The 27,691-nt window shown below is 34.0% G+C and overlaps 1 protein-coding gene across 1 annotated transcript in view; it reads left to right on the forward strand.

Annotated features, from left to right (window-relative positions):
- Nucleotides 1–26,737, forward strand: part of LOC150108584 (transcription factor BTF3 homolog 4-like) — a 126,180-nt gene extending 99,443 nt beyond the window's left edge. Inside the window, exons 5-7 of the mRNA XM_090390872.1 lie at nt 10,248–10,340; nt 17,899–17,955; nt 26,438–26,737. Of these exons, the coding sequence (XP_090246998.1) occupies nt 10,248–10,340; nt 17,899–17,955; nt 26,438–26,484 (197 nt within the window). The 3' untranslated portion in view covers nt 26,485–26,737. The remainder of the gene's footprint in view (nt 1–10,247; nt 10,341–17,898; nt 17,956–26,437) is intronic.
- Nucleotides 26,738–27,691: the final 954 nt, after the last annotated feature.

Below are 27,691 nucleotides of genomic sequence, written 5' to 3' on the forward strand. Positions count from 1 at the left end.
AGTGTATTTAGCAGCACGTAATGCGGTTGGGCATACTTTTTTGCTGTGTGTGAGGGTTGTGTAAAAACTTTGGGAAATTTCCAATAGACAGCAACACAATTCGTTCGTTCATACCACTGTCGGTGCATATCATCTTTTTCATGACCCCTGTCAAAATTTTAACCACATGCAATGTGTAATTCTTGTTTGGCAAACATTTAAAACGACTTCGCATTTTTCATAACAGTGGAGAAAAATGAGTTTCGTGCAGTGATAAAACACTTTTATTTGCGGGTATAAGGCCACACAGATCCAAGTCGAGTTAGATGCAGTTCATACTGGTTCTGTACCAGCATTAAAGACTATTTATTTTTGGATAAACGAGTTTATACACAGTCGTGAGTCCATCGAAGATGAAGCACACCCTGGACACCCGACTGAGGTCACTACGAAGGAAATGACTGATAAAATCCATGGTATCATTAGGGAAGACCTCCAAATGAAAGTGCGTGAGATTGCCGAGATTGTAGGCACCTCAACTGAATGGGTGTATGAAATCCTACACAAAAAATTGCACATGAAAAAGCTGTGTGTATGCAATGGTGCTGCAATTGTGACTGTTGATCAAAAACGCATGCAAAAAGACATTTCAACAACAGTGTTTGACTATGCTTAATCAAAATTCGAAGGATATTTTCCATCGATTTGTGACTTTAGACAAAACCTAGATTCACCACTACACACCTGAGTCCAAGCAGCAGTCAAAACAGTGGACAATACCAAGTGAAAGGGTATCGAAAAAAGCAAAGACCATTTTGTCAGCTTGGAAGGTGGTGGTTACTGTTTTTAGGGATTCCCAAGGAATTATCATGATAAGACTATTTGGAAAAGGGTAAGAAAATAAAGAGTGTATTATGGGTCGTTGGAACGTTTAAAAGAACTGAAGAAAAAAAACAGCCAAGATTGGTGCACAAAAAAGTGCTCTTTCATCAAGACAGTGCATCGTCCTACACATTGGGCATCGCAGTGTCAAAATTGCACGAGTTGAGATTCAAATTGGTTCCACATCCACCATATTCTTCAAACATGGCCTGTGTGACTTCTTGTTCCCAAATTTAAAAATTTGGCTCAGTGGGAAAAAATTTTCTTCGAACATGGATGTCATCAAGGCTGTCAGTGACTATTTTGCACAATTTGACAAATCCTATTTTTTAGATGGGATGAAAAAATTAGAATCTCACTGTACCAAATTTGTAGCCCTCAATTGAGATTATGTTGAGAAATAAAGGTGATTTTTTCCAAAAAAAAAAAAAGTGTTTAACTCGTTTTTTTACCAAACTTTCCAAACAACTGTTGTATATAATTTTTATCTTATCATTAAATTCCCGATGTGTTCCTTCAAGAGGTTTACAGGACATTATTACTAATTTCCTTGATTGATTATTTTCCTCCAAATTAGTATTATTTGTCAGTATTCCAAAATTCTCCCAACCCATCCTATCTTCCTATTTGTGTTAGACCTGTCAGTCAAATAATTTAGTTTCTTGGTAACTTAATGTTCCAATAGGGCAATTAATCTTATCTACCATTGTGTGTGTTCTTTTGCTCGTTATTCTTGTTTTGCAAATTGAAAAAACCATTTTACACGAGAGAAAAAAAAAATTCAGTAAAGATTCTTCTCATCCTAGATGAGATTTGAACCCAGATTTTTCTAACCAAGGGGAACTAGATACAGAGGCTGTAAAGCATTTCTGCATGAACAGTAAATTTATAGACACCTAGGTGGTCTGAAAAGTTCTCGGCCTAACAATGAAAAAAAAAAAACGAATTTATAATTTCAAAATTATTTTTCAACATCATCTCCCTTAAGGCTAATACATCTATTCCAACGATGCTCCTGTACCTGTTGTGGTTCTTAGTAAGTTCTGCAGAATACCCCTCTACACTGCAAATCACCTCTTGATTCGAAGAAAAATGCTGACCAGTGAGGAAGAGTTTTACTGCTGTTTGGATTCTGGTGTGTAATGGTGAATCCAAGTCTCATCCATAGTAATAAATTGATGCACAAAATCAGTTTTATTCTTGTTAAACTCTCCAAGCACTGTTCAGAGATTTTCATGCATGTGCATTTTTGATCTGCTGTGAGCAAGCTCAGCACCAACCTTGCGCAAAGCTTTTTCCTTTGCAATTCTTCATGCAAAATATATCCTTCACGTTCTTTTGAAATGCCTATAGTTGCAGCAATTTCACGCACTTTGACTCGCTGGTCATCTAATATCATGTCGTGCACTTGATCAGTGATTTCTGGTGGTGTTATACTTTTTGGACGTCCTTCATGTTTAAACTCGGCAGCCCATTTCTTAATTGTCGAAAACAAAGGAGAAGAGTGCACATAAACTTTTATGAACTGCGACTGAATTTTTTTGGCGTTAAGCCTTTGTTTACAAAGAATTTTATAACTGTACAATACTCAATTGTATGCATTTCAAGGGATACAAACAAAACTTTTGCTTTAGATAGCCGTATAAAACAAACTACTTGATAGAATGACTTGCAATTTCACGTGGATGCTTATGACAGATTTACCATTGTAGAAAAAAAAATCTTGCCAGTAGTGTTGCCATCTATGGTTGAGGCCAAGAATATTTCTGACCACCCTTTTATTTGAACTACTTTGAGCAGCTTCATCATTTAAATCTTTATAAAAAAAAGAAACAGTGCAAATAAGCATCCCAATGTTATAACAGGGAGATTAGTATTTTGTATCTGATTTCTGTTTTTTGAGTATTGAGGCTTCCCTGTATATAAAAACTTGTCACTACTGTTAGGATAACCACTAAGAATTAATTGATTATATAGATCCCAGCTCATTCTCTGAAGCACAGTTCTTTCTTCTTTGGGCATTAATGTTAAATTTTTTATATCATGAAGATAGTGACCCTGTGAGTGGGTTTACATTGGACTTCCAGAAATATATCCCATTTGTTGTTGATTTAAATAATAATAATAATTTATTATTGCTTTCCAATTCAGTAATAAATTTTATCCTTTGATATGTGTTGAGAAAGTGGCAAAAATTATTTAGTTCTGGTTGACTATGTTTCCGGGCAATGAATATGTTGTCAGTGTCTCTACCAAATAGAACAGTTAATTGACTTTAAGATAGAGCTGCTGCTTCGTTTTTTTTTTTTTTTTTTTTTTTTTTTTTTTTTTTTTTTTTTTTTTTTTTTTCATGTATAGATTGGCAGCAGGTGAAGACAAGCAGCTACTCATCACTGAACCATATTGGTAATTATAAATATGGACTTTCCCATTTCAAGAAAATTGATTGAAGGCAATGTCTGTATATTTACACTCCATCTGGATAAAGTAATTTTCAATGTGAATGAGAGAATCACCTACTGAGATATTGGTGAGTAAGGTTACAACATCTAGACTAGCTAGATTATCTGATGGAGAGATAATTAATTCTGAGTTTTTGAATTAAATGGAGTATTTTGATTAATGAATCATTATGTCGAATATTATTCTTGAAGAGTGAGGCTAAGAGCTACAATAATGGGTAAGTTCATTCTGTTCACAACAGTGTGCAGTGGAGTGTCCGACTTTAGTGACTCATGCAGATGTAGTGTTAAAGTATTGAAAAAGATTTGTGTTTTTAAGTACCTCTGACCATGTAAGTACTAAGATAACGTTTTTAATAGTTTCCGGCTAATAATGAATAGAGTAATTGGAAGTTTCCACTTTAGTTTCACAGTCGGTTGTAATCAAGAGACCTGTCACATCTCTTCATGTTTTGGTATTTCTGAGGTTTCTCAGCTTCATTTGCTCAGTAGCTTTCCTATTCAAGATTTGGTATTTTTAGTCCCTCGTTCACTCTGTCATCTTTATGTTTGTGTTGCTTTTTATTTATTTTTTGTAACATTTTCCTATAACCCTGGTGATACAAGCAAATATTTACATAAGAAACTTGGATTAATTCATGTGAATGAAAGTAAACCCTGCTATGTTTAAAATTTTCTTATGTAAAGAATTTTGATTACAAAATAGACATTATTCTGATTTATATTAATGGCTCTTTATTTTACATTCGTTGCATTTTAATTACTTTATATTAAAAAGTAATCATAATGTACTAAAACATATTTATTTTTTATAATGTGCAATACCTTTTTATAATATCTTGTTCATTGATGTGGGAACAAATCTTGTATAAGTATCATGTTGCACTTATGTATATATCTCCCATTTCCATTTTCCTTGTGTATTAGGTTGAGTAACCTTTCATAGCCAAGTAACTTTGCAAGTTTGAGACCTCGTTAATGTTCTGATGTCTACATGGCATGTGCTCTTATGGACAGTTTGCTTGTTTTGCAGGGTAAAAAATCCAAATTTCTGGGAGGTAAAAATCCTGCCATTTTTGTATGAGACCAGCTAACCTTTCATTCAGAAAGCTCTGATAAAGGTTCACATCCTGGGTGGAATTCAAACTCGAGGTCTTTCCAGCCAAAGGGTATTGTCACAACCAGCTGAGCTGTGGAAGGTCTGTGTTCTTATTGCTTAATATATAGTTTCCACAGTAAACTGTTCGAAATTAATATCAAAATAATAGGTTCTTTCAGTTTTGAGAGAATTTTCTTACAGTTGAACGAATATGAAGTCCAAAAGAAAGTTGAATATTGCTGTTGCTGAACTGCCATGTAAAATGTGCGAGCTTGATGAGAAACAGGCTTAGTTTGGAATTATGTCATACTTTCATTCTTGTTTAAGAGATGTGATTTTTTAATAGATCCTACCCAGAGGTTGGAAAGCAGTGACAAAAGTTGTGTGTCTATGAGAGACGTGATGACTTTGGCTGCAAACTGGCAAACAATGCTCTGCAACACAGGAAAGACTAGAGCTAGGGCTGCTGTTCTAAGAGTCTAGGCATTACAACTCCAAGTTGTGCCTGTCAGCTTGTTTATACTGTTGTTCCCAGCAGATATCTTTAACTTTTCTCTCCAAATGTTTTTGGTAAGTTAAGACTATGGTCAAGAGTTAATTTCATTGATTAGTCCTATTGCAGAAATTTATTTTTATTTTTCTATAAGCCTCATGGTTATTTAGGTGGAAATCAGAGAGTGTTTTCTCAGTTGATTATTTTAGCTGCTTTATACAGTAAACTTTTCTTCCATACTGTCATAAGCTGATAGTGAGTCTATAAAGGGAGTACCTGTTTTTAAACCCTTTTGGTACCCAGATTCTATGTGGGTTGTAAGAGCTAGGATCTGATCATAGTAGCTTCTGCCAGGCCTAAACCCAGCATGTTCACTGTTCACCCAATGCTGGCCACTCAACTACCTGTGATCCAGCTGTTACTGCAACATTTAAAGGATACTGACAAAGATGACAAATGAATTTGTGGAGTTTCAACATTAAGATAGTCATGATAGCATAATTATTGATTCTTTGAGTTAATTCATTTAAAAAGGCTTAAATGTGGCATCAATTATCAAAGAAAGGAGATAGCGAAAGCTGTAATAATTGGAGGGGCATAAACCTGTATGTGTCATTAGCAAGATTTTCTACAAAATTATTCTTTCAAAAATCTTTAATATTTTAGATGAGGGCATGAGAAAAGAGCAGTCTGGTTTTAGGCCAAATAGATCATGTATGGTCCGCATGATATCTGTCACAACCCTTTCAAACTGTATCTGGAATGCAAAAGGGATGTCTGCTATCTCCCTTATTATTTATACTGGTGCTGGCCTGATGTATGTCTAATTGCTCACAGACATGCAGATATCCAAAACAAACTAACCACATTACAAGAAGAATCACTGAAAGTTGGTTTAAGAATAAATACAAACAAAAGAAATGAGAATCAATGTGAACAACAAGCCAAGTTCAATTGAAAATAGAAAAATTGAAACCGTTTCACATTTTACATATCTCTGCAGTGTTTTATCTTCAGATGGAGAAGCAACTAGAGATGTTGACATAAGGATTCAAAAGCAAGAAGTGCATATGCTAAATTTAGTTTATGCAAAATAAAAAATATTCACACAGATACAAATTAAAAATATTTAATGCATGTATTAAGCCAGTTCTTTTATATGGATGTGAAACGTGGCTGGTTGCGAAGAAAACTACACACATTCATAAACTTATTTCTGCAGAGCATACTTTAAATTTGGTGACCACGAATTATTACTAATTAAGGCCTCTGGAAAAGAACAAATCAGCAAAAAAGTCAACCTTGAAATATCAGAAAACAAATTTAGGTGGATTAGACATACACTTAGGAAAAATCATGAAGAAATCTGTCATGCAGCCTGGAATGGAATCCACAAGGAAAAAGAAAGTGTGGCTGTCCTAAAAATACATGGAGGAAATCGACTTTAATAGAATGTGAGAAGAAGAGTTTTGCTGAACTAAGACCAATGGAAAGCATTTACAGACTCCTGATGGAATCTTGGAAAGAAGAAAATGGGACATGAATGAAGATTAGGTTTGAGGGACATTAACGTTCTGAATTTGGAAACCAGGGTGAAATTTTAGCCACGTGCAACGCATAGTTTTCGTTTGGCAAACACAGTTATTTAAAATGACTGTTTGCCAAAATTTTTATGAAAATTTGTAATTTTCATAAAAATTACAAATTTTCATATTTTTCATAAAAATTGATAAAAACAAGTTTAGTGATAAAACACTTTTATTTGAAAAAGTGGACGGTTGCACAGAACAAAGCCGAGTTGGATGCAGTTCATAGAGACTCTACACCATGATTATAAGTCCATTGAAGATGAAGCGTGCTCCAGGTGCCCTATTGAGGTCACTATGAAGAAAATGATTGACAAAATCCATGGTATCATTATGGAAGACCGCCAAGTGAAAGTGCATGAGTTGCTGAGATTGTAAGCATCTCAACTGAACGGGTGTATAATATCTTGCACAAAAAATTGCACATGAAAAAGCTGCATGCGCAAAGACAGTTCAACGTAGTGGACAGTGCCCGGTGAAAGAGCACTGAAAAAAAAAAAGTGAAGACCGTTTCGTCAGCTGGGAAGGTAGTGGCCACTGTTTTTTTGGGATTCCCAAGGAGTTATCATGATAGACTATTTGGAAAAGGGTAAGACAATAACAGGAGTCTTATGCATCGTTGTTGGACCATTTAAAAGGAGAACTGAAGAAAAAAACAGCCAAAATTGGTGCACAAAATAGTCTTGATACTCTTTCATCAAGGCAATGCACCATCCCACACATCGCCCGTCGCAATGACAAAATTGCACGAATTGAGGTTTGAATTGGTTCCACATCCACCGTATTTTCCAGACTTGGTACCATGTGACTTCTTGTTCCAAAAAAAAAAAAAAATGGCTTTGTGGGAATAAATTTTCTTCGTACAAGGATGTCATCAAGGTTGTCAATGACTATTTTGCACAATTTGACAAATCCTACTTTTTAGATGGGATGAAAAATTTGGAACCTAGCTGGACCAAATATGTAGACCTTGATGAAGACTATATTGAGAAATAAAGGTGATTTTTTCCAAAAAAGATATGTTGAACTTATATTTTTACCAAACTTTTCAAACAACCTTCATATATAATAAGAAAAGGAAGGCATTAACTCAGTGTTCCATCATGTAGTTCTTTTCCTTAAAAAAATTTCCAGTAGGCTTCTGCTAAATGTTCTTTCCATTATATCTAAATTATTCATAAAGAAAATTTAACCATTTTGGCATATGAATCACTGATTGCCATTTAACAGTTGTTAGTTGTGAAAGTTTAATCAGTTTTGATTTATGCAGTAACTTTAGCTATATAGGCATGCTGCAAATTTTCTGCAATAATCCTCTGTTGTGCTAAGTAGAAGAAATGACAGTTATCGGCTTTGGTGAGGTTACTCAAGATTAAAAAGTACATTAATTTTAATATATATAAGAAATTTTTTCATCTAAATCTGATGTTGAACTGTTAAAAGGTTTGTTTTTTATTTTTATAACTTAATATAGTTGAATTTGTGTTGGCATATCATTTATGATTATCAGAAAAATTGGCTGAATGTTTGGGTGTATTTTTTTGCTTGTTCAGGATCTGATAAGTTCTTTGTACTTATCAGATCCTGATAAGTTCTTTGTACTTATCAGATCCTGAACAGGCAAATGAAAAGGGATAGGCATTCATTAGGCCCCTGCTTGAAATTGTGTATCAGTTGGTGATGTTGTGTAATAATGATTTTTATAGCAAGGTCTGATGAATACTTAAGAAATCTTAAGGAGGTAAACTTACCTGTAGACATCTCATAGTTTTATTATTTGTTGTGTTATTTGTCACCTGTATTTTGATTACTTAGCATTTAAATATCCAAATGAATAGAGCCTTAATTATTTTTATACAGTGCAATAAACTATTACATAAATTAAAATTCTTTAAACCTGTTTAATCAGGACTTTTTATGTAATTGTAACAAGAAACCATAAATGCTAAAGAATAAAAATGGTGTCCGTCACATTATTAATCATATCCGAAAAACTTTGTAACAATTTGGGAACAAATTGTTACTAAGTTTGTTAGTAACAATTTGTTACTAACAAATTTCCCAAATTGTTACAAATTGTAACAATTTGGGAATTTTGGGGAAATTATGTTTATCCCCTTTCCCTGTAAATGTACTGTCTTAATCAGAAATACTACAAATATTCAGGGCTCATCTTAGTCTAGTCTATATATGAGTACCTTTCAGAAGTATTATTTCTCATTTTAATCAAACATGTATTCATGATTATGGCCATTAGAGTATAAAAGCAATGATATATAAAAGTTTTCAAGGAAAATGTAGACTGCAGAACATGCCCAGTTTGATCATCAACTTTACTTGATGGGAGAGACTAACTTTCAACCAGTCTAAAGCAGAAGCACTTAAAAAAAATCTGCTAAAACTTGTCATATATACTACCTCTTCTTTACATTACAGTGTAAATAATACTATGTTGTGATTCTTCATGGAAAAGTTCACTGGTTTTTTTTTTTTTTTTTTTTTTTTTTTTTTTTTTTTTTTTTTTTAATCAAGTCATCCTAGTGTGCACACATTCACACATCTAATATTCACAATTAAGATTTGTATTGCTTTTTCATTTGGTGTACTTTTATGATACTCTTTGAGTACGTTAGTCTTGTTTACATATTCCAAAAAATGTGTGATAAAATATTAACTTTTCAATACATAAAATTGATTAAAAAATTGTGTTATCCTTAGCATAATGTGAGGTTACATTCACTCAAAAGGATTTTTCATGGAAATGGGTGATATCAACCTGATTCAATAACCTGTTTATAAACAGATACATAAAGTAAATACTAAAATTAAGAAACCAGAATTTTGCCAAATTTTTGAAAAATAAAATTTTATGTACGTGTTCCAGTTTAGTCATTTAAAAATAACAAAATAAATACAGTACATCTTTAACACCTTTTCATTTCCTGAAGTTTGCAGAAACGCTTTTTTATAAATCGGTAAGCAATTGGTCTCTATTTCTTGCTTGCTGATTATGAGCATTTTCCCATGGCTATTTTAGAAAAGTATAGATAAGGAAAATAAAAATGTGCTTGGAACATAATACTGAATGTTTCGTTAATTTCAGCTGCTTAAGGAATAAAGACTTATAAGTAACTTTACTTTTTCTTCTAATATCACCAACAGAAATGAGAAAAGAAGGGGGGGGAAATCAAGAATTCTTGAAGACTTGACATTTGGACAAAAACAGATATGATGATCATGTAACATGCTTTAAATAAACAGCTGAAAGATTGGTATGCATATAGAGAAAAATGTATACAAATGAAAATATCATTAAGCACAATCCTTTAATTTCCCATACAGTTAGTTCACTATAGCAGACAGACACCTAGTAACCATGTGGATAGTTTGTGATTGTGAATTTTCTTTAGCACATTGTACCTATTGGTTTCAGGTGATTTGTGTTAATAGTGTTTGCTATGGTGAAAATTGACTATTTTTCTTTGCTTTGTTGAATTAAAAATTGGTTCAAGAAATGCTACCAGTCTATTGCATCATAATACTATGGCCACTTTTTAATAAAAAGTAGCCATAAAAGTAAGGTGTCTGACATGCTTGTACTAAAAGCCAATATTTTGCTTATGCAAAAAACTGCATGCTATTTTATATCTATATATATGTATGTATAATTTTCTTTAGTAATATATATGTATGTATAATTTTCTTTAGGTTCTCATTAAGTGTTACCTATTTATTTTATTTCATAGAAATCACTGAGATGTTACCGGGTATACTAAATCAGTTAGGTGCTGAGAGTCTGACACACCTCAAGAGACTGGCAACAATTCAGAGCTCGACAGGTTTGTAAAGTTTTAATACTCAATATGGTCTAGTATAAAGATATACAAAATTCACTTTTGAAATTCAGTCAGCAAGTTGTTTCCAAGTTAATTTGAAGCAATATTACAATTTTTTGGTTTCATTTCATGCAACAAGAATTTGTTCCTTTTCTTAGTATTGCATGAAGTAACAGCTAATGATTTTTAGTCTTGCAAGAGAGAGTTTATGCCATGCAATTCTAAAATTTGTCACCTTACATGATGATATCATGCTGGAGGTTTAATGGAATAACATTTGGGAAAATTAATTATCAGAGATCACACGTTATATCCTAGGCCACCTACAAATGCCCATAGAGGGCGCACCTAGATAGGACTTTAGAGTTACCCACGTGTTTCACTTAGTATTGTATTGTATTGTATTTGAGCATGTTGTTACAAAAGTTATTTGTAATCCCTAAAGATGTCTCAGTGACTGAGACGAAATATGGACGCATAGTTTTAATCCTTTCCCAGTGCTGAAAATATTCCATTAAACTTCCAACATGATGTCCTCTCAGCACTGAAACCTCAACACATGGATACATGATAATATGGGGACCAGAGAAACATTTCTTGTAGTGAAGAGTTTGCTGTAACGGATTGGGAGGATAAAATATTCCTTTCCAGAATAATTATCTGCATGTAACATTTTAAGCTACAAATATGGAAGGACGAATCCAGAATTCTGTACTTTCATTTGATATTCGATTTGAAGTGATCTTTTTAAATAATTTATTTTTGAAATAATCTCACATGTTGTGAAAGGATCATGTTGTATTTTGGCAAATAGGAATCAAAAGCATGAAAAGTAGTTTTATTTCTTACACTTTTTAATGCTTTTTTTTTTTTTCAAACAGGTTTTCAGAGATTTTTGTGTAGAATTACTTCCCATGGTGAGTCCAAGGACTTTGTTGCAGTATTGTGTAATAACAAATTCAGTTTTAGAATGTTGAGTGAAATGATTCCTGCCTACACAATCTCAAATCAGTAGCCCTTTTTTTTAACGTTTACTGATTCAACACAGATCATATGCAGGTATATTCAGTCAGTTTATTTAAATTCAGCCACTCATTTGGGTTTCACTTCTGCTTTATCAAGTCTAATTCAATACTTTTTTTTTTGTCATTAATTGCTGAACTGTGTGATTAGCTGTGACTATGTTTGTTGCTCCTAAACTTTGTGCTTGTTCTCTAATAAGATGAGTACAGTGAGAGATCTGACACTCTCCTTAACTAAGGTTGGTTGAGAGTTGTCAGGTACCAAACTATTAGTGTAACTATTGTCAGTGTTTGTTTTGGCTTGATATCTTGACAAACAAATAAATGTTATATAGATCATGAATTTTAAATTTGTTATTAAATACAAGAGAAAGAAAAATATAAAAAAAATGAAACTGTAATCATCATATCATTTTCTTGTTTGGTAGGCTGAGCATTTAGCCTAACTGCTGTTCACTCAGCAGGCTGTAGGTTTGAATACAACTATGAATTTCGTCACCTGGTGCAAGATTACTCCCTCATTTATTTGAACACTTGAAGTGGCTTGAAAAAGTTCCATTTTTGGTCTCTAAACCAGGATTTCTAGACTAAATAATAAAGAAAAATATTTTTAAGAAATAAAAATTAATAAAAGGGGGATCCTTTGCTCACCCATGTCATGAAAGTACTATAGATCTACATCAAAAACCTTTTGTGGGAGGGAGATGCATTAAAAGAAAAATTTTGTATTCATATTTAGCTAATACATATAGAGAATAAAGCTTCGCTGTTTTTCAGAATATATACAGTCTTGCCATAAATGCTGTTACAACTTCTGCACATACACACTGCTTACAGAATTGTGCGAGCCTGGTTCTGTTAGTGATACTGTGCACAGCCGCCATTTGCGTGTTTATCAGTAGAGAGAGTTGTCTAGCTGTATGGGTTAACATGCAGTGGGGAGAGAAGATTATGAGAACTGTGTAATAGCACTTCAAGGTTGGAATGCAGCCACCTGTTATTTTCAACATGCTAAAAACACTTGGGATCAAGTGTTTTTAGAATACACAAACTAGAAAGTTTGTGTATCAGACATTAACTATCATAACAACACAGAAAACATCTGACTGCCAAAGAACAGATTGACCATGCTGTGTTAGGACACAACAGCTTGTGAGGACTCTGAAGGCATGCCTCCACTGTGATCCTTTGAGGAAGAAGAAAGTGGTGTTGTGAGAGATGAATGTTTCACAGAGAGTGATGTCACATATACTGACTGATGACCTGGGAGTGGTAGCCTGTCATTGTTCTACTGAACACTTCCTAACACCACAACTTATGATAAAATCAAAGGCAGTTCTCTGGGGATACAAACAACAGATGAGAAGATTTTCACCTTTGAAGAGTCATTTAACTGCCAAAACAATCTTTACATGCACAGCACATGCCATAGTTCAGAGAAGTATCCAAGTTGCATTTCTGAGAAAAAGGGTCAAAACTGCCATGGTGTATTAAGACACCATACTGGAACCTGTGGTACCAGTGAAATTACATTGACTACGCAAATCACAATTAAATCTACTAGCATGATTACTCAGTAAGTCACTATTTACTAACACACTGTTTGAGTCGTAACTTATTCTCTTTCTTTCCTTATAGTCATACCTTTTTCGTCTATAACAATACTCAGTTATATGCCCTATTTTGTTAGCACTTAGGCTGAATTCTTTCCTTATTACTTCTATACTCATAGTTTCACTAGATGATTTATCTGTTTTTTAAGTCCTATTTTCCTTTAGCTCTTCTAACATTTCGAATATTCTCTCTTGCCCTTCTAATATCGGTCTTTGTTGTTTCTGTACTTCTTGCCAATGTATTCCTTTAGCAAATCTAGTTTTAAGAAATTGCTGATTTAGGTTTAGAATTAGCATCCAAACTAATATCTCTGTTGCGATACGAATCTTCACATTTCTTATTATTTCCCTCAATTTTGGTATCTTTGTCTTTCTGAATCTCATTTTTAACCTTACAGTTAATGTTACTTTAATGACACTTCTTCTTCTTCTTTGGCATTACAGCCTCATGTAGGGCCTTGGCCTCCCATTTTTGGGTTTCATAACTCACTACGAGGTGTGGTCATTATCCCCACACTCAACCATGTGTAATTGTCTGTGAAGCATTGTGTTCTTAAGACCAGTTTGCCTGCTTCCGGGAGGAAAAACCCCAGGTAAACTGGGGAGAAAAACCCTGCAGTCTACGCCCAAGACCAGCTAACTTAGCTATGTCTGAGAGAAAGATCCTTAGCTCCTCACATCAGCAGTGAGAATCAAACGCAGTACACTCCTTTCCCACATATGGTTGCGGAGCACATAACCACTTGGCTAACCACACGGACACTTGTAATGATGCTACTTTGTTCTAAAGCATGCACCTGTTTGAGAATGGAGGACTGATGGATGTCTCCAAGTCTTTCTTCCCTTTCTCTAACAGGTTGGTAACATTCATCTAGACACTTAATCTTTTTCTTGTAGGCCATCTCTTTCAAATCGTCCCTTAAGCCTACGGAATACAGACCATTCTTGGTGCGACCTTTCATCTTTTTGAGACATTTAACCTATTAGCTATGCTTAATAATCTATTGTAGTAATCCGAAACAGTTTCTTTATTTCCTTGAATGCATTTATGCAATTTCTACAAATTCGGACTTACATCTCTTACCTTAGAATATTCTGCTATTAATGTACTTTTAATTTTTTTATAATCTAACGTATCTTGCAAAATAGGCAAAGTATTTAAGATCATCTTAGCCTTACCTACTAATTTATTTCTAAGAATTATTAGTAAATGAAAATCCAACCATTTTCTCTCCCTTTTAAGTTTTCCACAAAATTAAATTAGGACTCAATATCTTCATTGACAGTGTCAGGTAAGGGAAGAGATCGAAAACCCTAAAATAAAATTCCTTTCCGGCGAACTGCCTTATATAGGGCCCAGACTTCTCTTTGTGTGCATTTGCACGTCTCTCAAATTTGGTCACATATTTACCTTCGACATGAGGATGTCCTTCTTCGCACATCTTTGGAGCTCTTTATCCATGGCAATTATGGTCACTTATTGATCTTCTGAGTACATTCCCTTTATAAAAAAAAAAAAACAATGTAAAACCGAACACAATAAGTTACAAAGTCACTTATCATGAGAGATTTTACAGTCATTTTGCCTAGACAATCTAGATACAGCTTGAATTAAATATCTGCTTCTGCAAATGTTTCAGTTGAAATGCAAATTGAGATACTTGACAAATTTTTGGAAGAATTCCGAATTTAATACATTGCTACCAGGAATGACTTTTGTTGTTTCAAGGATACTTGCGACATAAGGCTGAATGATATAAAGGAAACTTTAAAATTACTTGCTGACATCTTTCCTCGAGATATTATAAAACTATTTGATTTCGTAATACATTCTGGATATTTCATATATCAAAACAAATTTTATAGCCAAGTAGAAGGAACGGCCATGGGAAGTCCTCTTTCTCCGGCCTTAGGCAACTTTTATTTAGAATATTTAGAAAAAGTCTTCTTCGCATCTATTTTCCCTCAACCATCTTTTTGGGTAAGATATATAGATGACATATTTATTATTTGGCCTCACAGCAAAAACGCTTTACCTTCCTTTTTAAACAGTATTAATTCCTTGAATCATCGCATAAAGTTTACTATGGAATTAGAAGAAAACAACCAGTTATCTTTTTTAGACATTCTCCTCATCCGATCACCTTCAAATATTCTTACAACTACAGTATACAGGAAACCAACATTCACAGGTCATTATATTCTTAAAGAATCAGCCCATCATCCATGTCAAAAAACAGGAATTTTAAAATGCCTCATCAGAAGAGCCAAAACTAATTGTTCTACTTTTGATTATCTACTATCCAACAACACATGAAACTCAATGGCTTTTCTGAAAAAAGTACTCAACGTCTTCTCAATTCTTATAATCCTCTACAAAACAACAAAGTTTCAACACGTCGAGTGCCTATTCCTTATATATCCGGTATTTCAGAACCTATCGCAAGAATTTTAAAGAAATATGATTTAACAACTACGTATTCACCTATTAACAAATTGTCTTCTCATTTTCCTTCTCCTAAAGACAAACACTCAACTTTATCTCTTCCTGGAGTTTATCAAATTCCATGCAACTGTGATCTCTTTTATTTTGGACAAACTGGACGTTCTCTTGAAAAAAGAATCCAAGAACATCAATCATCCATTCTTCACAACAAACCTGAAAAGTCTGGATTGGCTCAACACGGGATTGAAACTAACCACAGCATCCTTTGGTCCAAGACTCGCCTCTTACATAGATCCTGTTATAGGTTTGAACGTTTGTTCAAGGAAAGCATGGAGGCCTTGCTCCATCGCCCCAACCTGAATTGTAATGACTGTATATCTATATCAAAAATCTGGGAAAGTCTAATCAAGATTACTCATTAATTTATTTTTTTTTTTTTTAATAGTAAATTCAATCATGTTTGTACTTCAAAATATTCCGTTTCATACTTAGTGATTTAACATCACGCGCCGTGTTATAATTTTAACGATCTATTGTTAGTATTCTAGCTTGTATTTTTTAAACTGTTCTTGTATTACCACTGACGATGGTCTGCTATTTCCAGACCGAAATATTTGGTTAAATAAATATCTTTCTTGTGATTACATGATTATATCATTCAGGAATGACTTTTATATTGACAGGTAACATGAACCTTATATATGCTTAAGCATTTTGCAAATTTTTTGCAGCTTAAAAAATTCTAGTTATCAGAAGTGGAAAAACTAGACAAAATTAGTATTATAAAGGCATGATATGGGCCAATTTTAAGATGTTGAAATAGGACAGTGCAACATATATTTGTGTATTTTTGAACCCATTATTCAAATAAATAATAATAATAATAAATTCTTCTGTTTGAAAATGAACCTAAAGAAAATATTCTAGAAGGTAGGACTTTTGATAATGTTAATTACTTGCTGAATTTCTGCTGGATACAGAGCTGACTGATTATGACTGGATAATCAACTAACCAGGATTCAAACTGAATTTAAATCCCATTTGGAGCATGGATTTTGTGAATGTCTTTAGGTTGTAGATCAATTTTGTCAGGCTGTGAGACCACCAGCCTGCTTATTGGAGATCCAAATTAGCTTGAAAAAGTTCCATATTTTGCTGTAAGCAGATTATCTAGCAGTACAATATGCTATAGGTTTAAAACTTTTGTGAATGTGTTGTATATTAGAACATAAGTACTAAATAGAAACTAACATGCACCAACATAAAACATGGCTGTAATGCATGCATGTTGTAAAGAAGGAAAAAAAGTAATGAAATAAATAAATACCATGAAGGTGGTAATGTGTTTTTGGAGGCTTCTTTTGCATAGTAATAAAATTTCAATAAATAAAATCACTAATGATAATAGTGTCATAAAAACTGGGGGATATACAGAATTTATTGAATAATTACTTTGAAATGTTGTATAATGTAACCAGGTATTGTCATCATCATTTCCCTGTTATTTATCTTTATGAATTGCATTATTGATCAGTCCTTTGTGTTCTGTCATTGTACAATTTCCCTCATTTTCTTTTGTTCTGTTGTCAGAGTACTGTGCCTTTTGTATGGAAATAGAGTAAAGATCAGTCTGTTTCCCCTAAATTCGCTATTGTGAACCTTGTGCATTTTTTCTCTAGTCCCTGGGAATTTGTTCTATAATTCGTATATGGTAGTGGAGGGATTTTTGTAAATCACAAATATCTCATTAATTCCCATTCTGTGTGTCTTTTTATGTCACTTTCATTTATATTTATATCTTTTTTTTAAACAGAATTCTTACCTGTTTCTAAGGAAATTGACTCACATGGAGGTAGCAGAGTTTTTCATCTTGCAAACCAGCCAGAGAAACAAATAGACAATTTACAAATATAACTTTCTGGCCTCATAGCCTTAATTCCTTCAGCTATCAATCCAAAACAACATCAGTCTCTTCATAACTGAAAAGCATGGAGGCTACCTTATTATGCCTTTACACTGATAATGCAACCTAAACTTGGACTCAACTGCTCTACATGACTTAATAAAGCGAATAGTGTTCATCTCTATTAATCATCATACTCATAGCACCTGCTGTCAATAGTTTTTCCCCATGGCTTAGATCCTTGAATAGTTGTATCACATGGGCATGGTTGCCCATGTGATAACCATATCCTGTGAAGGATACACTTACAAGTCAGTAGGCAAGTATAATAATCCAATTAACTGATTAGAAGGAAGTATAATTGTATATAAATGTGTTCAAAAATATTGGATCTGATTCATATTACTGCTAACAAGTAATTTGATAATTTTGCATATTGTTTTCTTCCCTCTCAGGATATACTGTACTGGATGTATATTTCTAAAAGAGTGAGTTTTAAAAAAAAAATGAAGTAGCAGCATTTAAGATCCTTAAGTTATGCAGTAACCTATATATTAATATATGTGTGTTTTTTCAGGTGCCAGCACGGAACAAACAAACACTGCAATTGAAGAGGAGGAGGAGGAAGTTCCAGGTGAATTAGCAAATACAGTTACATTTTTGCATAATTTTTTTTTACTTAATGCACAGTTTCCTTTCGACCCTTGTTAACAGTATCCCATTTTGTTTCTTGCATCACTGTCTTAAGCTTTTGCAAAATAAAAGCCCAGTATATAAACATTAATTTAAAGGACTGCTGTTTCAGATAACAGAAATAGATGAAATGAAAAAGAGTAGATGCAGGTATGGTGGTGAGTTTGTAGTTGTAAAGAAATGCTTAAGATTTATAGTCTGCTGTCACAGATGTGGGGATGGAGCGTAATGTTGGACAGATTTAGAAGTTGAAGAAAGTTGTCATATATTTGTGTCAGGAAAGAGAAGAGGTAAATTTCAGCTTAAGAAGAGAGGTCTGATCCTGCCTGATGATTTATGTATTATTCAAAGGTAAGGAAAAGGAGCCTCTTTTTCCAGAAAGAAGGCAAAATTGCATTTTATTAGCATTGAAGGTGAGTAGGTTATCCTCGCCCCACTGTAGAATGGTATGGAGATTAGTGTTTAAACCACTGGTCTTGAATCTTGTAGTTGTTGTTTTTGTACTACGACTTATGGCGGCCAATAAATCGTAGAACATTCTATAGAAAGGGCCCATCTTGGTGAAGCCGAAAATGTGAGGCATTTACATAATTTGGTTGTTCATAACCAATTTAAAAAAAATCTGGTGAGGTTCAAAAACTTATGCAGTTGCTTCACAAAGACAGGCCCTTTCTATGGCATGTTCCATGACTTATGGGTCACCCTGTATTTATTTCATTGACCAATTGAGGATAGGCATCTGCACTCCTGCATTGGTGGAAAAGCATAAAGGGTGATGGCATCCACTATGATACACTGATTGGCTAGAGAAGGTGGCCTAAAGGATTACTTTGCTGAAGAGTAGGCTTCAGTGCTTAACTCAAATGCTCTGGAAATGTCAGGAGTCACAATAGATTTCTCCAAATCTTTCCATGATGTGTCCAGTAGTAGAAAATGAGCAGAATTCTGTCAGAGGAACTTCCATGATAGAATTCATATTGGTGGTCATTAATTAACTGGACCATGTTAGGTTAATGAAAAAGATGACGAGACCTGGGTGTTGGGTCCCTACTTTGACTGCAACCTTTTATATCCATATTTTTTGATATGGGCTAAATATGAGATATTCAGCCCATATCATATATTGGAATATTCCTTGCTTCCATATATTGGAATAGCTGCTAGTTGAGTAGAAAAGTGTGTTGAGATGATATAATTTTGTATTTTGGCTTAGTTGCATATTACAACTTATGTTAGACTTAATCAAATGAAAACATCATAGAGAATGCATTAAACAGCAGTTTAATGCTTCTAGTATTTTGTCTCAGTCACAGAAGCAAATATAGAGGCTCTATAGATTTCACTGTGTTTTTGGCCTCCTGAAATGAGTCCCCCCCCCCCAAAAAAAAAAAACCTTTAGTTCCTATCTCTCATACAGATTACCCCTAAAATCCATAAACCTATTATTCACCAGTAAATGTCATACTTCTCCTTAAACTCATTCAGTGATTAAGCACTCACAGCCACCTATGACAACCCATTTGCTCTCCCTTACTGCCATGTAGTGAAGAAAAGTCTTCACTGTGGGAAGGGATGGGGCATATACAGGGTGGTCATAAAATAACTTTCCCTCTTTGAAGGCATCTGTAGCTAAAACCAATAAACGGAATGAGACCAAATTTTATATTGAGACTTTTGAAGGCATGGGGAGATGATTTCCGCAAAAAAAATATTTAGTGCCAAAAGTCGCCGATAGGAGAAATTTTAACGCAGGCGGAGCTGAAAGCAGGTAAAAAGGATTACGCAAATTTCACTCTGCATATGTGACAGCAGCACCACCAGTTTCACTTAAAAAGGGATTGGGAACGTTCAGGCAGTTATTCGCATGACTGACATTGTGCTCAATATGCGTCCTACCTTACCTCAGCCTTTACTTGTTAAGTTGTTTTACCTTAAACAGTGAAATGCTGTAGCGGCCCTTCGGGAATTTAGAAGGCTTCATAACCTGTGTACAGGTCCTCTTTCAAGTGTAGCACTGAGAGCTGTGATTAAGAAGTTTGAAGAAACTGGATCACTAGGAGTTAGACCTGGCAGAGGACAGAAAGCAGTACAAGGAAGGTCAGCACATTGAAAATTGTGTATGTGGTCCAGGGGACCCTGATTCTGATGAAAAAAAACACTATTTCCTGTGAGTTCAATCCCTACATTAATTTCTGTGTCTTTCGCAAGTTGTTTTAGTTTAATTATTATTATTATCGTTGTAACGTGCCACATATCCAGCTGGAGTGAGTGACACAGCTGTCGCTTACACCGTCTGAATGTTGTTATTCCATTTTATCTGCCTTTAATGTAATTATCTGCTTGTTTTCGGCTCCACCAGCGCCAAAATTTACCCTATCAATGAATTTTGGTACTAAATCTTTTTTTCGCAGAAATCATTTCCCCGTGCATTCAAAAGTCTCAATATAAAATTTGATCTCATTCCATTTATTGGTTTTAGCTACAGATGCCTCCAAAGAAGGAAAGTTATTTTATGGCCGCCCTGTAGTATTTTTTTTTCTGTTTGGTAGGTGCTGTAGCCATTGGCATTAAAGTGTGGTGAAGATGATTAGGTTCTGCAGCAAGGGCTACATACATCACTAGAACAAATAGCCATGGCTCTATGAGTTAGTGTTTTGATTATTCCATGCTGTTGGCTGCATGATGATGTGATGACAGTGAACCATCTGAAAGGTGATTGACTAATACATCAAAAAAAAAAAGGCAGGCAGCTTTTTGATTCTTTTTCTAATACAAAGTGAATTTTTAGGGTGTTGACTGCTAAGTAAGTTAGAGAAATCTAGTGTGCTTTGCCCATGGGGCCAAATGACAAATACCTCATCTATATAGTGTAACCTGACTAAAGGTTTGAAAGTAGTTGTAGTAAGTGCTTTGTTCTCAAACTATTCCATAAAAAAAATTGGCCAAGGGGTGGAGGACCACTGCAGTGTACCATTAATTTGTTAGTAGATTTTTTCTTTTCAGCTGATACATATTAAATTCGAATAATTCAAAGATATTGGGGGGGGGGGGGGTATTCTTTATTAAATCAAGAGTATCTGTTAGTGATACATTAGTAAATAAGGATGTGATTTGAAATGAACAGGAATTTTTCATAAGTAGGAGTTGCCACTGAAAAGGAAGCAGTTGACTTAGCTAATTGTTGGAGAAATTTATTAGTGGAACTGTCTTATAGGATGTAGAAGAGCATTGAATTTATGGATTAATTAGCCATAAATATGGGCTGGTTTCACTCGAAGAGATTTTAACACTCACTTTGAGTCCTATTGCTGTAAATGTACATCGATCGTGCATGAACCCAGAATCCCAGCGATGTATATTTACATCGCTAAATTAAAAATTCCAAAAATAATATTTGCTTGAAATTCATTATCAGACTATACTGTAGTTAAATTTCAACTTCAGCTTCATTATTCATGAGGATGGTTGACTTTTATCAATAAAAAAGGGAATTTATATTAGTATATCTTAATGCCTGCCCATCAGCTGCATCACGTACGATTGCATGTGTTCATGTTTATATTACATCACACTGGCTTCTCCAATCTAAACAATATAAGGGATTCACGACTCTCTTCTTGTGACCTGAGAGATCAGTTTGAATTTCTGTCACTCAATAGTGTAAGTGGCTTGACTGAACGTGAATTAAAACAAATACTCGATAAAGAAGGATCTGAATTAGATGATTGGCAGACAGTGATCCAGAACAAGAGGAAGCAGATCCCCCACAAATGTGAGCTCTTAGTCAAGCAACAATGATGCAGAACTTCGAATGAGGGGTGACCAAATTCGAGGCCATCCAGCGAGTCATGTTCGTGATCATGCGCAAGGTTGTGGCATTTCAAAAACGGATAGCCTAATTCAATAATTTACCTCTCGACTTCTGTGGCCAATAGTGGATGATCATAGTGATGTACACCTCTATGTAAAATGATATTTTCATCATAATAATAACACACACAAATTTTATTTAAAATTTTCATTATTTATGTAACATCTAAGCAAAGATTTTGACTGAATCTGTTGATTTTTGAACACTAAAGAAATAAATATAAGTAGAAACTAATAAAAAAAAATTAACTTTATTTTTTTCAAAAAAAACTTTTGGTGCAGGACAGTAAGATTTGAAATTGGAAGCGATCACCATTTAGTCTTGAGCAGGATAAAATTGAATTTCATGTTAAAAAGAAGAACATGTGAGAGTTTTAAAGTGAATAAAAGTTCATTCGCTTTAAAATCACATTTGAGCAGCTCTAAATTGAATTTCATGTTAAAAAGAAGAACATGTGAGAGTTTTAAAGTGAATGAAAGTTCATTCGCTTTAAAATCACATTTGAGCAGCTCTCAAATGTGAATTGTAGACTAAAATACACAAACATTATTCAAGAAAAAATGAGAGTTTGAGAACAGGAAACAAACCTTGAAGATTCAGTGGCAAGCCCTGAAGAAAACATTGATTCAGTCAGAGAGGCATGTGGTGAGGTTGTCTGCAAGTATAGAAAAATCAAAACTCTGTGGTGGACACAGGAGGTTGAAGAGGCAGTGAAGGAAAAGAAGAAAGCATATCGAAAGTTCCTGACAAATAAGTCAGCTTGTGCTCTTAGGGAATACAGAGACAAATGTAAGAAAATAAATATCAGGAAGGTGGCAAAATATTCTGGAGGCTGAAAATGCTCAAAAATGGAGGAAAGAGTGGTGTAAAAGGAATTAGAGATGATAAAGGTGACATGAAAACTGGAGAGAAAGATATCTTTGATGTATGGAGCAATTACTTCGATTTTGCAATTTGAAAAATTGGCACTTTTTACTGTATCAATCCACCTATATCTTGATCTTCCTTTGGGTCTTTTTCCTGCCAACCTCCTCTCTCATAAGATTATAGAATGAAAAAACTCCATTAATGAAAGGTAAAACTGCAAATTTGTGACCTTTCGATAATCAAAAAATTTCATCTTGAGTTAAAGGTCTGCCAGATCTAAGATCTATTAATGACCAATTTATTGTCATTGCTGGTAACATTATATTACAAATACTAGTCTTATCTTCTGTTTTCAGAAACAGCATGCTTAATCTTTGAAAAATGAGTTTGCTATCACTGAGCAGACAGTGGCAAGGCTGTGAGTGTTCAAGATAAAAGAGGATATTTCAAGAATATTTCGGTAAAGATAATAAGCTTAATAATATTAACAATGTATCTGGTTGGAATGGTGATTAAAAGGGGGGTGGGGTCTTTTGTGAAGAAGATCTACCACTCATATTAATAACACTTTGGCCTTTAAAAACTATTTTTATTATCTTCATTTGAACTCCTCTGATGTGATCATCTTAGATGTTTTGTTTTTTACTAGCATTCCTTTGTGAGAGACATCAGATTAAGAATATTAATCTGATATTGTCAGACTTTTTTGACAGATGATGTTTTTGCTGTTTGGAATGGTTCTCCTGGTTTTCAGTGAACCCTTCATTAAAGATTTTAGCAGCTCCTGCCTCTTGCTCCTACTCCACTGCCTTATGTGAAGGAAATATAATATATAGTAAAAATTTCAAGTCTATTGACATGTATGTGGCTTGTCATCCTTCTCAAAAAATCTCCACATTTCTCTTTCTTCACCAATGGGCATGCTTCGTTTACTCAGTTTTCCAGGTGTCTACCATATTCCTTGCTTCTGTGCCCATAATAATATGGACAGTCTGGAAAATTTTATTTTGTCCATCATGAAGAAAGTTTTACATTGAGTGTCTTGAATCCACACAATCCAGCCTTACTGAACATGCCATCTCTGCTAAGCACAGAATCTAAGACTAAACTCCTATATCAACTCATAATCTTACTGTGTCTATCAGTTGCATGCTCTGGCCTGTATCATGAGATAGGAAAAAATATACATATGAGGCAGCTAACTTCCCTTCATTTGAAAAGTCCTTGAAAGTGTTTTCATCCTAGACAGGATACAAATATAGGTGTTTCTTACCACTAGAGGCACTGTTGTTATCAACCAAGCATTTCCTTGTAGCCAATAGATCTTATTCTGATGGTGACACACACCAGTTATGTTTCAGAATTAATATTCATCCTGTTCACAAAAAAAAGTGATAAACGGCAGCCATCATCCTTGATTCAGTTCTGAATATCATGATTATCAGCTGGGTTCACTCACAGCCTTTGGATTTAAGCTATGGAAGGGCTTTTGAGAAAGTGGCATGGTCTCTTTGACATTGCCAGGGCATTTGGTCTATCACAGAGCTTGCACTGTCAACTACCTCTTATAGTTTGCTTTCTCCCTTTTAATAAGATCATCAGTTTTCTCTCTCTCTTCAGATTTTCCTTCTCAAATTGGAGTATCTCATGCTCTGCTTTCATCCCAACTGTCTTTTAAATCAGTGATCCCTCACTGACTACAAATGTTATCCATAGCTTGCCAGTGACAGTCATTTCCATTCTTCTTTTGCATTTGACAATCTTGTAATGGGCAGTTATCTCAGACTCTAGAATCTTTCAGCAAGACAGAGACAGCCGCATAGATTTCATTTATTTTTATATGAATCCCACCTAAAAAATGTTGTAAACCCAGTTTACATTAATACTTTGGGCTAAGGGTTAAATATTCCAGTTTGTTTTAGAGACCCAGTAAGTCTCCAATAAGCAGGTTGGTGTTGGTCTCTCACAAGGCAATGAAATTCATTTACCATCATCTAAAGGCATTCACAAACATCCATATCCACATTAGGATTTCAGCCGATGACCTGTCCTCTGTTACAGATTTCATTCACTTTCCCATAAGAGATGTTCTGCTTTTGCTTTGTCTCTTTAGTAGATCTTTTCATGAGCAGCATTCTGTTGAACTAGCCACCAACATTCTAGCATTTTTTATTCATGTAAGAACACATTCATACTAGTCAATATACATTTACAGCTTAAAATGCACCAAATCAACAGCATCTCTAGATTGAACTAGTTGTGTCCTATGATCGTATTATCACCCAAATCCATGTAATATTATATAGTAGTAGTCGTGGTTGATATTACAGAAGGCAATGTTTTCCTTTTTCTGTAAAAAGAGTAAACTTGATAGTATAATACAGAGAATACCAGTAGTAGTAAAGATATAATGAAATTGTCTGTTGTAGTTATATTAGCATGTGTTTAAGGATTAGTTGCTACTGAGTTCATTTGTTAGAATATTGAGATTAGAGCTTTATTTTTTTTTATAGGTTGTGGTGCTATAAAATTTTTATAGATTCAGAAAATTTTTTTTATGCCTTATATTAAAAGCTAATATGTGATGTTCCTGAACTTAAAAGGGCGGCTTAATTATCAAAGGCCACTTGCATGAGGCACTGGATGATATTCTCATTATACAAGTTGCCTGGTCATGAAGTTACTTAATGCACAAACTTTGTTAGCTTACACTTGGATAAAGGATTAAACCAAGTGGAAAAACTTTTAACATCTATCTCTAATCCAAAGTATTTTAGTTATAAGTTGTGAAATGTTTTGGCTACTTATATATGGAAATATGACTTCTGCATTACTTCTGATCTGGCTCCCACTGATAAGACCTCAATAAAGGTCAAAACCAGTCTGAGTAGTGACCCTACCCATAATGCATAGCATCATACATGTCTGTAAGGGATACTGTATGGGATACTAAGGCAAGTGATATGAAGTCATTAGCCTCTATATACGAGTTGCCCAGTCGTGAAGTTACTTCATGTACAAACCTTGTTTGCTTACACTTGAATAAAGGATTAAACCAAGAATATAAGTTCTTGGCATCTTTAATTTATACCATTGTGCTTAAAGACCTAATTTAAAATGTTATTTATTTTTACAGTATTGATGACAAAATAATATTTAACTTATTTATTATATTCAGCATCTTCAGAGCATAAAAAAAGTTTGTTACCGTATGTGAAACAACAACCATTTGGTATAACAGTGGGACTAATTTTTAAAAAAAATTGTAACGGACAACACAAGGAAATAAATTCCTAATTTTTTCCGACATAGATAGCACGTAATTAGGACTTGAGTTCCTTGTGTTGCCCATTGCAATTTTTTTTTTTTTAAACTGGTCCCACTGTTATACCAAGCTGTTGTTTTATATACTGTGACAAACTGTTTTTGTGCTCTGAAAATGCTAGATATAATACCAGTGAAATATCCGCAAGGCTAATAGATATTAGCCTTTCGAAGATAGGCTAATAAATATTATTTTCCTATCATTTTGTGTTGTCTTCAATACCGTGAAAATAAATATAATAACATGTAGCGTGAACACAAGCCTTTCCACTAGTTTTAAAATAGTTTTAGTATTAGTGTAGTAATATAATCCAATAGAGTTCTAACAGAATCTCTATATCCCTTCTCTTTTGCTTTCCAGATTTGGTTGAGAACTTTGATGAACCGTCGAAGTCAGAAGGAGTGTAGCCATGAGCTTGTGATGTGCAAAAAAAAAATTTTAAAAAAAAAAGGGATAAAACTTCCAAAGTTTTCTTCTAGATGGTTGATTGATCACTTTATGAGGAATGTGCAGACCACTCGCTATGCATTGGCATATAAACCTTGATAAATTGTAGTAAACAGTTTGTACATTGTGTTACTGTTTGGCTTTAACAGTAATTATTGGACATATGTCCATTCCTAAAGCTTAAAATTAAAAAAAAAAAAAAAAAAAAAAAAAAGTTAGATTTTTCTTTCTGTATTCAATGAAAATATGAGACACATACATAATGAGATTACATTTAAATATTAACCATTCATTGAGAGAGCACACAAGAAATCTCAGTCTTTAAATTAATATTGTTTTTTTCTTTCATTTATTAGTTATCATAGCATTAAAATGTAAGCTGTGTGTTTTCATTCGCAAACTTGAAATCATAATTGAAGCCTACTTTTTTTTTTTTTTTAAAATTCACATTACTTGCACTTGCAATCTCCTCTCCCCAGCTGAATAGGAAATAGGTACTAGCAGCATGAGAAATCACTGAAAATTAATATTACCAAAATGTTAATATTACCTGCTTAGATGCTAGGCAATCTCAAGTAGAAGTGCTGTGGACAAATTTCAAAATGGAAAATTGGACAGTGAAACTTTTTTTTCTTCTATTGTCTCACAGAAGGTTACTAAGAACATTGCAAGTCATGAAAATATTACTTCTTCGAGATCTGAACACCAAAGTAGGAAATCAGACAAATTTTTCAAGTTTGGAAAAGGGACAAAACTAATAATTATGGTAAAAACTACTGGATTTCTTTTTATGATATGGGCTAGTTATTACTAACACCATTGCAACATGCTGTGATAAATTCATTGAGAGAGCACACAAGAAATTCACCATTATTGTTAATACAGTAGTCCCCTGTTTTTCACCATTCTGCTCTTTCATTCCTTTCAAATATAACCTTCTCTTAATCTACTCACAAGAATCAAAATATTTAAAGATAAGCTTTTGTTCGATTTCCTCTACTTTTGTACATCCTAGTGTGTTATTTAGCTTTCACACACGTTCACATGTGATATATAGTGCATTATTTACCTTTTTTTTTGGTGGCCAAATAAAGATAAATTGCAAACTTAATAAAGACTAGGTTCCACTTTTCACTGATTTCTAGTATTAAACAGTGTTATTTTCAT

Source organism: Typopeltis vanoorti, chromosome 3, assembly GCF_054136105.1.
Source record: "Typopeltis vanoorti isolate ZY-2024b chromosome 3, IOZ_Tvanoo_1.0, whole genome shotgun sequence".
NCBI classification, from domain to species: Eukaryota; Metazoa; Arthropoda; class Arachnida; order Uropygi; family Thelyphonidae; genus Typopeltis; species Typopeltis vanoorti.